This window comes from Rhinolophus sinicus, linkage group LG01, assembly GCF_036562045.2.
Source record: "Rhinolophus sinicus isolate RSC01 linkage group LG01, ASM3656204v1, whole genome shotgun sequence".
Lineage (NCBI taxonomy): Eukaryota > Metazoa > Chordata > Mammalia > Chiroptera > Rhinolophidae > Rhinolophus > Rhinolophus sinicus.
Window position 1 is genome coordinate 10,990,958 of NC_133751.1, and position 12,992 is coordinate 11,003,949.

At 45.9% G+C, this 12,992-nt stretch overlaps 1 protein-coding gene across 1 annotated transcript in view; it reads right to left on the minus strand.

Moving 5' to 3' along the window:
- HUNK (hormonally up-regulated Neu-associated kinase) overlaps positions 1-12,992 on the minus strand; it is a 102,784-nt gene that overhangs the window by 31,266 nt on the left and 58,526 nt on the right. The window contains exon 5 of the mRNA XM_019730265.2: positions 1,099-1,226. Coding sequence (XP_019585824.2) covers positions 1,099-1,226 — 128 coding nt within the window. The remainder of the gene's footprint in view (positions 1-1,098; positions 1,227-12,992) is intronic.

Below are 12,992 nucleotides of genomic sequence, written 5' to 3' on the forward strand. Positions count from 1 at the left end.
GTATGGACCAAATTAGATAATTACATACAAGAATACAATTCAGCTTGGATTCCATTTGGCAAGCATAGATGCAGGGTCAGCTTCATAGATGCTTTATAACCTCAAGAAAGATACATTAACAGTAGTAAAATAAAAATGCTATATCTTAACTATGTACCATAGGTTGAAATTAAAAATAATAATTTTTTTAAGGGAGGGAGGGTGTGTGTCACATGCCTTATCTCAGTGAAGCTGAGTTTATTCTAAGGAGCCAATTAAATGGTTGGCAAGACCAGCCTAAGGCCAGGAACTTGAAGTTAACTGTACTCCAAATAAAAGAACAAATTGTACTAATTTATTGGATCTGAAACCAAACCTTAATATGAACTGTTTACTGAAATGTGAACCAGCTAAAATTTGAGAATAGTTTCCAAACACACCTGATGATTCAATCTAATCAAGTAACTGAATATATGCATATTTAAAAACTTTTGAACAGGCTCAAAAACTCAAATAGCTAAACAAAATTACAGACCAAACTTGAATTCAACTCATATTTCTTTGCAGTCAATTGACTAGGGAAGACACAATAGAAACGGGATTATACACGCTCTTTTCGAAGTCCACATTATAATATGGTGAGTTTTCAAGCAATGAAGCCTGTAATTATTTTTCCAGGGGAGACTATAAGATCCTTCTCATAGGTGTGTTTAAAGCAGAAGGCAGAAAGAGGAAGTTAGGAGTTCAGAATTATAATGGAAAAGCACACGATTGAAGGGAGATGACAGGAGTGGCTATTTAGAGAAGGGAAACCCAACCACTCTTGAGACTAGTTTTTTTTGTTTTGTTTTTTTTTTTTAATTAGTTTCAGGTGCACAAGACAAAGCAAAACTTAGACGTTTATCATTTACATCCCTCACACTGTGTGAACCCCCCTCCCCCTATCCACCATCCCCCCGTACGTTCCCAAAACCTCTCACCTTCGAGACTAGTTTTAATACTGGGAAGAGACCCACAATCATGGATAAGCCCTAATACCCTTGCTGTAGCTTCAGATGGACCCAGACCAGATGACTCCCCAGTCCTAAGGGCCTGAGTCCAGAACAGCAAGTGCGTTACCTGTGGAGAGCTGGGTGGGGAGGGGGTTCATGTCCTTGTCCACCATCTTCTGGTACAAAGCCCTCAGGCTGAAGGGCTCCACTGTGAAAGGCAGGGTCCCAGTCAACATAGCGTACATGTTCACGCCTCTGAAAAGAGAGACAGCAAAGCATGAGACCGGAAGGCCCTCGGGAAGAGGATGACAAAGAGGGCACAGGCATGGCCCAGTTTCAGTCCTGTCACTGTCATGTCGACCTCGAGAGGCCTCTTCAGAGGCATCCTTCTAGAACCCTCAGCACCACCCTGAAGCAGCAAAAACGAAAGGCACACCTGTGCAGACCTGGAGACATGGACAATGGGTACGGAGGTAAGAGGTGTCTAGAGACCTCCAAACGCTGCCCCCCTAAAGTGAGGAAACCTGCCCCTTCCTTCTGGATGGAAGTCCAGACCATATTATGTGAAAAATACCTGGGATATGTTAGGAACCTTGAATAAACGTCGAGTCTCAACATTATGTGGTTTTCTCAGTGTGATTTACAAGGTGGAGCCTGGAGGAGGCCAGACCCAAAAATACAAGGCAAGTCGCTGCCTGGGAGAACAAGTCACAGCCTAGCCACACGCCCTGTGACCGCTCAGCCCTTTCAAACGAAAATCGTATACCAAAAACTGGTGTTTTGCTCTTCCCTTGAATTCTGTTTTGGCCTGTAAGTAAAGAAATTCCTTGGAGGGGAGGGGTGTCTCCTTCCCATTCTTACTTTTTATATCATTGTTTATTGTGAGGTTCTGCCACCCAGCGCTGGCCCAGTATCTCTGATGTGGTTGAAATACCCTCTGACTGGGTTTAACTGCTTATGTTCAAAGCCAGTCTAGAGAACAGCAACATCTTCTTGGAGGATTTTTACCTTCCTGATATATAAGCCTAATATCATTTTGATGAGATTTCCTGATGGAGATGAAATGCCTGCCTGCCAAGAGGCCTCAAGTGTTCAAAAGCGCCCTGGGGAATACGTTTTAAAAACAGGCAATAGGATTTCCAGTCAAAACAAATCCAATGAGACTGATTGAAATTAAGACCCTTGGGGCCCAATGCCACGGAGGCGCCTCTGAATTACAACACTCCAGACGATGGCAGGTATGGAGCCCACAGGCTCCAGCTAGAAATTATTCTCAAATTGCAGACAGACGCTAAGACCCAGTTCCTGCTCCATAACTCACAGTCGAGTTAGGGAGACAGATACATAAACATTCATTCCACAAATACTTGATGGCTGGCTCTCTGCCCCAGGCAGGGGGTAGGGATGAACCAAACAAGGACCCACCATCTTGGATTGGGGGGAGGGGACATAATCAACAAGTAAACAAAGAGATAAGCATAATCCTTTCAAGCAGCAATGAGTGCAGAGGGAATAAGACAATACTGACCTGTGTGCTTTTGACCACAGAGGAGTTCAACTAAGGGAGAAAGAGAACTACAATATCTGAAAGTGGGAAACCTCTCAGGGGGTAGTTCATGTGTGTGAACTTACATGTCTTTGGCTGCCTGGATGTGAGGATGCACAGGATAAACTGCAAAGGCCAAGAAATGGAGCTAAGGATGAACAGGGCATATGCAAACCATTTAGAGCATCGTTTCCCTGTGTGTGTGTGTGTGTGTGTGTGTGTGTGTGTAGTACAACACATCCCCCAGGATAAGTAGCGATGTTGGGTGAATTAGAGTTCTCTGGTCAAATAACTTGGGGAGTAGTCACCTGGTATTAAGCGGATTTAAGGGGCACAGAATTAGGAACAGGAGACTGTGGCAGTAAATCCAGCACGTTGCTATTACAGTTTGAGTGGGTGTGATGCGTGCAATGGAAAGAGAAAGGCAAATTAACAACAGAGAACTCTGAAGAGGATGTGGCAAGTTTCAAACTTGGAAAGCTGGAGGAACGGTGGTAAGAGTGACAGAACTGAGGAAGCTGGGGTGAAGAGCCAGTCTGGGGGCGGAGGCAAGGAATATTAGGGCTGGTTACATGTTTGAGAACCTACGATGCAATGCTGCATTTTGGAGGTGTTTAGAGGTCCTTGCTTTGGGGGATTCTAGGAGGTTGACAGAAGGGGAGGCTAAAAGGGCCCCCAAGTTGTAGAAGTTTTGCACTCAAAGGGGTCTTGGACACAAAGATTTTATGGAAACCCCTTGGAACATCCCACAAAGTTGTTGGAGACCACCACACAGCCTCTGACACAAGCTGCTTCCGGTCTCCCTAATGTAGCCCCTCATCATTCCATTCTGGGCAACTCTCTGCACGAGGAGGGGCTTCCCAATGCTAAGTCAAAGTTTGCATAGAACGTCTGCCCACTAGTTGTGGGACGAGCTCAGTGCATCCTGTCCCTGCTCATCTCCCTGTGCCTTAATCTTGGCTCTAACATTCATACCTGAGGCTGAAGAGGCTGGTACTTATCCGATAGCATATTTTCTGCAGGTAGGTGTTTTATAATACCCAACCCATACAGTGTTTCTCAAACTGAGGTACATTGACATAATTTCAGGAGTTCATCAGCTATAATTTCTCTCTCCTGTTTGGTAATATACTGAATAAAGCTTTGTACACAAAGCCTACCCAGGGACATCAGATGACCACGGAACAACCACATACACTTTCCATTGCACACCCTCGATTTCAGAGCCTGCTTTTTGGCATTTGTTTACCAACACACAGCTTTTGCCCAAGTATACCACTTTTGTTGTTCACAGCCTGAGAAAGGAGGCGAGGTGGACTTCATTTACCCATGATGTTTCTGGGCTCATATCTGTGGCAAAGAAAGTGTCCTGCTATGAGTAGTGCAGTGGTTCCTAGACCAGGGGCAGCAGCATCACCTGAGGACTTGTTAGAAATGCACATTCATGGGCCCCACCTCAGCCCTGCTGAATCAGACACTCTGGGGGTGGGGCCCTGCCATCTGTGTCTTTACAAGTCCTTCAGATGCTTCAGAAGCACACTCAAGTCTGAAAGCCACCAGAAGAGTGCAAAGGGGTGCGAGAGCTGAGTGATCTCAGACGCACCTGAGCAGCTCAGAGAGCCCAGCCCAGTAGTGAGAACTATAGACTGCTCAGCAATTCAGTTCTCACAGAACAGTAGCCATGGCATGTAATTCGTGCTGCTAATTTGAGTATTTGGAGGTTTCTTTGGTCTTGGTTATATTTAACTTGTAAATTATTTTTGTTTTTTTTATTTGTACAGAGCCATATATAAAATGTTTAATTTTACATGTGTGAACATTGAGCAAAATTTAAATAAAAATAACAAGTCAAGAAGAGGGCTTTCCAAGAATGTTCTTCCTTTACAAGAAGACTATACAACACTCAAAGTTTCAAGAAAACTGCCCTACGACTTTTTATATGTCCCTTTATCTTTAGGGGACACAGAACTTCCTGTCACGGGTGGGGTGCATAAAACAGTGCAGAATGTTACAGAATGCTACCGTTACGTTATGGTAATGGGACGGGATTCAACTGAAGGAGCTCAATGAATGGAATATGGGGCCAGGAAAACAACTCTAAAACCTTTATGAAAGTTTCTTTCTTCAGGGAGTCCTTGAGACATCAAACTTCTTATCTCCTTGTCCCCAACTGGCTGCAGAAAATGACAAAAATCTCAACTCACTGCCATTCTCCATTATCTGGCTGGGACCACACATAAAGGTAATACATGCTTCTCTCAAAAATGGTGCCAGTAAACTCTGTCTGTGGTCAGACCAGGATTGAGCAAGTGGTTTTTATAGTAACTGGTTATTTCACCAAACTGACTCCAGAATTCCACTTCTTTTGGAGGAGTTTATCGTCAACAATAATGGTCACAAATCCTTAAAGAGGACCCACCTCTCTCATCCAAGGGTCTCTCCGCTACAAAATGCGGATAATAACAATCCCTCCCTCTCAGGTTGTATGAGGGTCAAATGCACTGAGTCACAGAAAAGACTGGACACTGTGCCTGGCATAAATTCAGTGCCTGACACATGCAATCCCGGGATTCATCACAAAACTTCAAAAAACAACAGGAGAAAGAAGCTACAATTTGTATCCGATTGCCAAATAATAACGGAAGGCTAAGTTAATAGTCATGTGATTCTAGGAGATTTTAAGAGGGAAACCAAATTGAGCATCTTAATTCCTCTTGCCTCGAGTTTTCATGTACCTTTCCTATCTGGATAAAGAGAAATCTAGTTAGTCCCTTTGGCCTTTCGGAAGTATGTGAGAATACCCAGGAAAAAATGTGGAATGCAGTTTATAAATCTCTATAATCCCACAGAACTAGTAGGAGTTTCAAAACATGTTCAGAATTTCCTGATGTGTCTTTTGAAACATGGCCCAGAGGCTCTCCAGCTTCTCCATGGCACACATGGAGCCCCCAAGAATCAGAGATAGTTTTAAAGAAATAAAAGGATGAGACTCTGGGATGAAGGACGGCAACAAGCGAATACAATTCGGGTTTTTCGAAGCAGAAAGACATACACGGTTGGGTGGAAGACGATACTGGCCAGTCTGGAATACTCTGATGTCAAAAGAGAAAGAGTGACGCTGAAGGACAGCTGGAAGAAGAGGGGAAGGGCCCCAGGAAATACAAATGCAGGATCTTTGAGATTAAATCAGGAGCCAAATGATGGTCCTGATATTTAGTCTGACACACAAAAGTATGTCTTAAAAAAGCATTCCCTGGAGGAAATGCTGGGGTATCACCTGCCATCTCTGGGGAGGTCGGCCAGCAACCTTAACAAGACACGAGGGACAAAGCTTTGCTGGCAGGGGGAGGGTCTGATTACCAGTCCTCACAGGGCAGGGGGGCAGGATCCCCAGAACTGCCCAGTTTATACCAGAGTGCAGCTGAGAGAACCTTCGTTAACACACTTTGCTTCTGTGTGATTCTTCCAGAAAGAAACTGCTTTGAAAAAAATTAGAAACAACTTCTCTAGCTAAAAGCAACATCCTTCCATCTTTCAGTATCAACTTTCAATACAATTTCTGATTAAAGGTCTTCAAAGTAGAGTGGGAACAGAGTCACTCATTTGGAAAATCTCAAACTTCATAATTGCTCCATTAAATGATCTGCTTTTAGCAAGAAATTATTGTCATGTGAATTGTTAAGACTTTTTTCCATTTCCTCTCTTCTTTCCCCTTCTATTTTAAATGCATAGGTTAGGGACAAAAAATATGTCTTAGGTTTTATAAAAGTCCAAAGTCCTACACTACACAAAAGGAGCCACATGTCGCCTCTTTCCCTGTCCTTCTCCTGCCGTCCTTCATTTTAAGGGAGTCTGAATGGAGAGAAAACGTTATCCTTCCGTACTTTATCCCTGGCAGTAGCTGATGGTTTCTGGTAGTATTTTTATGAAACAGAGTCTGAGGCCTGGAGCAAATTCTCCCACTCGCCCTCCTGAATACCCAGGTCTAATATGGGCTAGAAACAACAGGGCTTCCCTAGGCCAATTTATCCTCCAAAGGGACAGCACTGGGGACAGAGATTTCTCCCATGAAGTGAAAACAGATTCCTTGAGTCTGGGACGGTGGTCTGATTGTGTTGTACACAACTCTCCATGAGGTACCAGGTCTTCACACAGATGTTTTACACCCCCCACCCCACCCCAGGTATCTCCCAAGAGAGCAAAGAACAGCTTTGGTTGAAAAAATGTTGCCTTTTCAATCTTTTGGGAATAGAACTCTCAATTTCCATTTTCTTTACACTTAGAGATGCACCACAGTTCTCAAATGAGCATTCTAATATTCTGAAAATAAAGTTAACTTTGATTCTTTTCATTTGCAAAGTACATCTGCATTGAAGGTTTTTTTAATTAACATATATGCCACTCTGAGGAAAAGTCAGCGAGCAATAAAAAAAGGTTCATTGCACCAGAATGAACATTTTTGTTTTTGTATCTGAAATCTCCAAGTTCACTGGAGATTTAGATATAAGTATTTCATTCATCTGGGTTAAAGGAAAGAAGTGAATGAGTTTAAAGATATTCATGTATAGTCTATATATGAAAACAATGACCATTGAGAATAAGAGAAAACCCCCAAGACAGAGAGCAACATTTCCCATTAACATGGGTAATTCCTGATTCACTGGAGAAGGAAGCTCAGGAGGGCCCATTTATGGGGAAGGGCTTTCTTTGCCAAGGCTTCCTTGAACGACAAGCTGGTTTTCTTCCTTAGTCTGACTCAGAAGTCTTGGGGAAAGGCCCTATCTGTCCTTCAAGCTCCAAAACCTCTGGAGAGGCGCGTTTGCTTTTGATTTTGGACATGAACTCTTCATTCTGTTGTTGTTTCAGAGCAATAAAGAGGGATGCCTGACCCAGGGAGAAAATTGGTTCCATTTTCACTCTCTTTTTCAACAGCCTTTTAAATTAAATTCTCTTTGGGTTTTCCATTTCCCATTCTGACAGCAAAGTCGTGAGCACCAAACAGAAACCTAACTATAGCTCAGACACAACATCCCAAAGCAGTGGAAAATTAATCTCTTACAGAAGGCTCTGGAGTTCTACACTTTCTCAAACATTAAGAGGTAATCGCCTTCCTGCTTTTACACATGCTGTTCCCTTTGCCTGGAAAGTCCCCCTCCTCTTCTCCACCTGGAAAACTCCACCTCATCCCACAGGAGCCGATTAAAGTAACCTCCGATGCCTTCTTGAGTTACCCAGCTGTGCAGCAGTATTGATTCTCTGCACTACACCTCCTGACATGCTCTCTTTGTTTACAGGTGAGATGTGCAGGTAAGGAGGCGTCTTGGTCAGCTCGGGCTGCCATAACAAAAAACACAGATGGGGTGGCTTAACTCACAGACATTTCTTTTCTCACAGTTCTGGGCTGGAAGTCCAAGACCACGGGACCAGTATGCTCGGGTTCTAGTGAGAGCTCCCTTCCTGGCTTGCAGACGGCCACCTTCTCAATGTGTCGTCACATGTTGGAGAACAAGCAAGCTCTCTGTCATCTCTCCTTCTAAGGACACTAATCTCATCATGAGGGCTCCACCCTCATGACCTCACCTACACCCAATCACCTCCCAAAGGCCCAGCCTCCAAATACCATCACATTGGAGGTTAGGGTTTCCACAGATGAAATTGCAGGGGGATGAACTATCCTGTCCACAACAGTAAGTGTGTAGACTGCAAAAAAAAAAAAAAAAAAAAAAAAGCCACAAATTCCTTGCCAGTCCCCCCATCAAGGGGTGGAGTCTACCTCTCCTCTTGATGCTGGGCTTGGCCATGTGACCAATGAGACATTAGCAAATGTGACACAGAAAAGTCCTTATGCTCTAGGATTTGCCTTCTTACTCTAATGGACTCTTCCACCATCATGTGAACAAAATTCTACGTATTTGTGTTTTTCTTTTGTTTCTGGTTTTCATGTAGCCCATCATTTATTATCTATAGGTGACAGCAATGATTGAGAAATTGGCTTTATGATTGGAACACCTGGTGATCGCTGTTGGGTGGCTGATGGAGGCTTACACTTCATTGGTTGAGAGATGACCAAGCATTCAGTCTGTTTCATTTGTCTATTAGTGAACTTGATTCAACAAAGGAACTAGTACAGGCTTCCTGGCAAGATCAGGAGTGGTGAGTTTTTTACTCATCGGTTTACTTTTGACCTTTCCTGAGATTTCAGGATTTGACCAACAGAAATGTATCATTATCACAGTTCTGGAGGCTCAGAGTCCGCGATGAAGGCGTTGGCAGGGTTGGTTCTTTCTAAGGCGGGGAAGCAGAATCTGTTCCGTGCCACTCCCTTCGCTTCTGGCCGCTGCTGGCAATCTTTGGAGTTCCTTGGCTTGTAGATAGATGCATCACTCCAGTCTCAGCTTTCATTGTCACGTGGCATTCTTCCTCTCTCTGCGTCCAAATTTCCCCCTTTTATAAAGACACCAGCCATACTGGATCTTATGTTTTCATTTTAACTTGATGACCTCTGTACAGACCTTATCTCCAAACAAGGTCACATTCTGAGACGCTGGGCATCAGGACTCCAACATATATTTTGGGAGGGGGCCACAATTCAACCCATAACATTCTGCTACCCACCTGCTTACAATTTTCCAACGGTCTTTCACTAACCTTAGGACAAAATCCAAACCGCTTCCCACACCTCCCCTGCCCAGGGCCTTCACACAGCCTTTTCTCTCTGCCTACAGCCTTCCTCCCTAATACCTTCCTCTTCCTACAGCTAAGTCCTTCTCATCCTTAGCATTGGGCTTTGAGGTCATGACCTCAGGAAGCCACCCTCCTCCTTGTTCCCTGTATCCCACCCACTCCTCCACAGCAGTTATCACGCTCAGTTTATAACTTTTTAAAAATGTGTCTGCCCCACTAGACTGCAAACCCTGTAAGAGGAAGTACAACACAGGAGAAGCTGCAGAGAGTGACAATTAAAGGCAAAACCTAGAACCAAAACACCTCGGTCCAATCCTGGCTCTATCACACACTAGCTGTTATTTGGGCAAGTGTCTAAGGCTCTCTGTGCCTCAGTTTCCTCACCTGTGAAGTGGGATAATGGGACATCCCCTTGAAGTTTTGTTAGGTGGATGAGATGAGCTCATCTGGGCAAAGCCCTTGGAACACTGCTTGTTACTCAGGTGGAGAGATGTCAGGGTTAACAAGGGTCACAACAGGCGCAGGTTCCCCCTGGGTGGTTTTATTCCCCACTGTGTGTGCGCTCAAAACTCAGCACAGGGCCTGGTTCAGCAAACATTTGTCGAATGAACAAATCTCTGGTCAGTCGTATGCGGCTCACATAGCTTCCTATTGTTTTTAAGCTTTATCACAGCTTCACAAAGGGCCTGTTTTATGCCATCCCCATGAATTGGGCATGGATCATGCGCCTCATCCCCAGGGAATGTTCCAGAGCTGCTCCAGGGAACCCTTGTGTATAAGAAAGAATAAAACATGGTCCTTCGTGGCTGAGCAAAGGTGAGCGTCTCTACCTCAACTCCCCACCGTGGGGCCCCAGGACAGGGACCCATGGGGCTGCAGTGTCTGGTCTACAGGGAGGTCCCACCCGGGCCTCCAGGGCTATGCCATGATCAGTTAAAGACCGGTGTGTGCAAGGTGCATTACCATTCAGCAAAGGCTTTCACATATGTGACTTTATAGCACAAGGACTAAGAATGAGGCCTGATTAGAGCGTTTCAGAAGACCTTCTGCTGCATGTCATCTTCTTGAAGAAAAAAAAAAGATGCAATAAGTGGAGGTTAGCAAAGAAATGTCCAACTGCCTCAGGAGCAGCCCAACCATGCCAAGTAACCAGGGGGGAGGAGGGAAGCGAGAGTCCAGGAATCCTGGTCCTGGGTCACCTCCATCCTTCCTGCGGCGTCTCTCCACCTTCCCTCCTCAATGCCTCCATTATTTCTGGGTCAAGTCTCTGCTTCTGGTTAACTGATAGGGACACAGCAAGGAGCGATGGGCCAGGTCCCTTTGTTTTAATCACGGGGCCCGACACTGAGAAATGGAGCATCTGTGGTTACTAAATGCGGATCCTTCCCCAGGTCAAGGGACTTGGTAGAGGGATAGAAACAAGGTTGGAGCTTAAAACTCACCTTCAGACAGTGCTGCCTTTTGCAGCCTGTGCTTTTCCTTTCCCTTTGCATTTCCCCAGACAGGACACATGGTTTGTTCCCATCTTACAGCCAGCAGGAGCGGGGACAAGAGGCCCAGGTGCTCTCCTACAGCTCTGACAAGCCACAGGGCTCCTTCCTTCTACCAGCACTTCTAGACTTTGAGGAGATTCCTGTTTCACAAGTTATGACTGGAAAGGGTTCCCTTCCACAGGCTTAGCCACATCACCATGACAACCAGTGACAACACCATATTGTCCAGTTCCCTTGAGAGTAAAACCTCAGGAGCAAACCTACTGCTCTCCAACCTAATGTCCTCTTCCCTTTGATCACTATGTCTCCTACCCCCCTCATCACCACAGTTACATACACCCCTGAATCTCTTGGTGGTTCAGGCTCTTCCTCCTCCCACCCCACCCCCTTTTTTTTTTTGGTGCACAAATTGTCCCTTTCTTAGCTTTCCATTTAGCATAAATGAGTTCCTGAACTGTTAAGGAAAGAAGGTGATTATACATTCAAACATTCACACTCATTTATTCAATAAATATTTAATGAGGGAAATTATGTGCCAGACACTTCGGAGAATTCTGAAGCATTGGAAGGGACCAACAATGGATTTCATTTCATGTATCGACTCTGATCCATGGGGAGGAGCTGCCTGTGGGGGTGAGTCGACAAGGATTCTGAGGCCCTTCTGGACCCAGTATAGAGTCTGATCAGCAATGCCAGCCAAACTACCCAGGGCACCTCAACGAGAAAGCGTCCTCTGCCACTGCTGCCAGCTCCCATTCCCACCCACTCTGTGTGGCCCCAGCCACTTGGGTGAGTCATTAGACCACACACCCTCCTTCTGCAGTCTCAACCACACCTTCTGTTGGGGTGGCAGCGATAACCAGGAGCTCAAGCCCTGGGTACCAAGTACAGCTCCACCGTTTACAGACTGTGTGTGCCTCTGGCCTTCCTCCCATCAGTGTCCTGAGGATCCGCGGGGATAATTAACCTGCTGTTCAGGAACAGAAGCTGATTCCTGACTAGCAGGTTTCATCCCCTGCTCACAAGCCAGGGTTCCGGGCAGAGCTGGCTCTTTCTGGGAGAGTTCAGGGAATTCTGTAGGCCTCAGACTCTCATTTGGTGCCTGGTTCCTCTCACTCTTCTGCCAGAAGTTCCAGAATTCCTCTCAGCTCTAGACCCTTGCACTGGTGACATTCCTCTGTTTGCTTCCTCGGTCAGTTATAGCCCCTGACCCTCCAGCTTCTGCTCACGTGGATTACATGCTTGTCCCGCCCTCGCCTCCCTCCTCTCTTCTTCCTTTGTTTCCTTCCTTCCTTCCTTTCTAGCCCAGGCTCTGTGCCAGGCGCTGGGGGATCCCTGAAACAAGCTGGGGGGTCACTGCCCCTCGGCCTGCAGTACAAGGGGTTCCAGCAGGTGAAGAATGGCCTAATGACCACAGGGTGACGGCCAGGAGAGCAGCGATCAGGGGACTTGAGATGGGGAGGCCTCCAAGCCAGCCTGCGGGGACAGGAAGGCTGCCCAGTGGGCCTGGCCTCCCACAAAACAAGAGGGAAAGGAAAAGGGGACAAGACCAGAAAATTGAACTCCCAGCTGAAGGAATTGTACGTTCAAGGGCAGGAATCTAGAGGGAGGCAGGCTGCGTTCACAGGACAGGAAACAGTGTGAAGTTAGCTAGAGAATGGACAGAGGGACATGAAGAGAGAGGGAGAATGCTTCCGCCGAGCCACTGGGGCCAAGCAAGGGCCACCTGCACCATATTCCAGATTCCATATCTCTGGAGACCCTAGAGACTGCCTGGTTCAAATCCCAGCTCCACCACTTGGTTCTGTGATGTTACAGAATTTTATTAATTTCTCTTATGATCAGTTTCTCCTTCTATAAAACGTGGGTAATAGAGAGTAACAGTTTCATTGGGTTACCATGGAAATTAAATGACAGAGGGCCTGCCGTACACTACACATGCAGTAAATTTTAGCTTTTCTCCGGCCTGGACAAGGGAAGTATAGTGAAATGGAGAGAAGTATGGGAATTTCAGAAACGTTTTGGAACAACACACTTTTGGTTCAAATTAGTCCCTCTCATCTCTAGCTTCGATATCTCAACCAGGAGCCCACCCTCTGTCCACCTGAAGCCCACTGGCAAGGAGTCTACTCCCTACCCCGGTATCCAGGACTCTGCATGGCTCCAGCACCATTCACACATGATGATGAGAGGCCCACGAAGGCCCCGGATGCAGTGACAGGGCCCCTGCAGCAACCCCCGCCTCCTTCCTCCACTATTTACTGAATGTGCCGCTGGTGGCCCTCACCGTGCTGGACA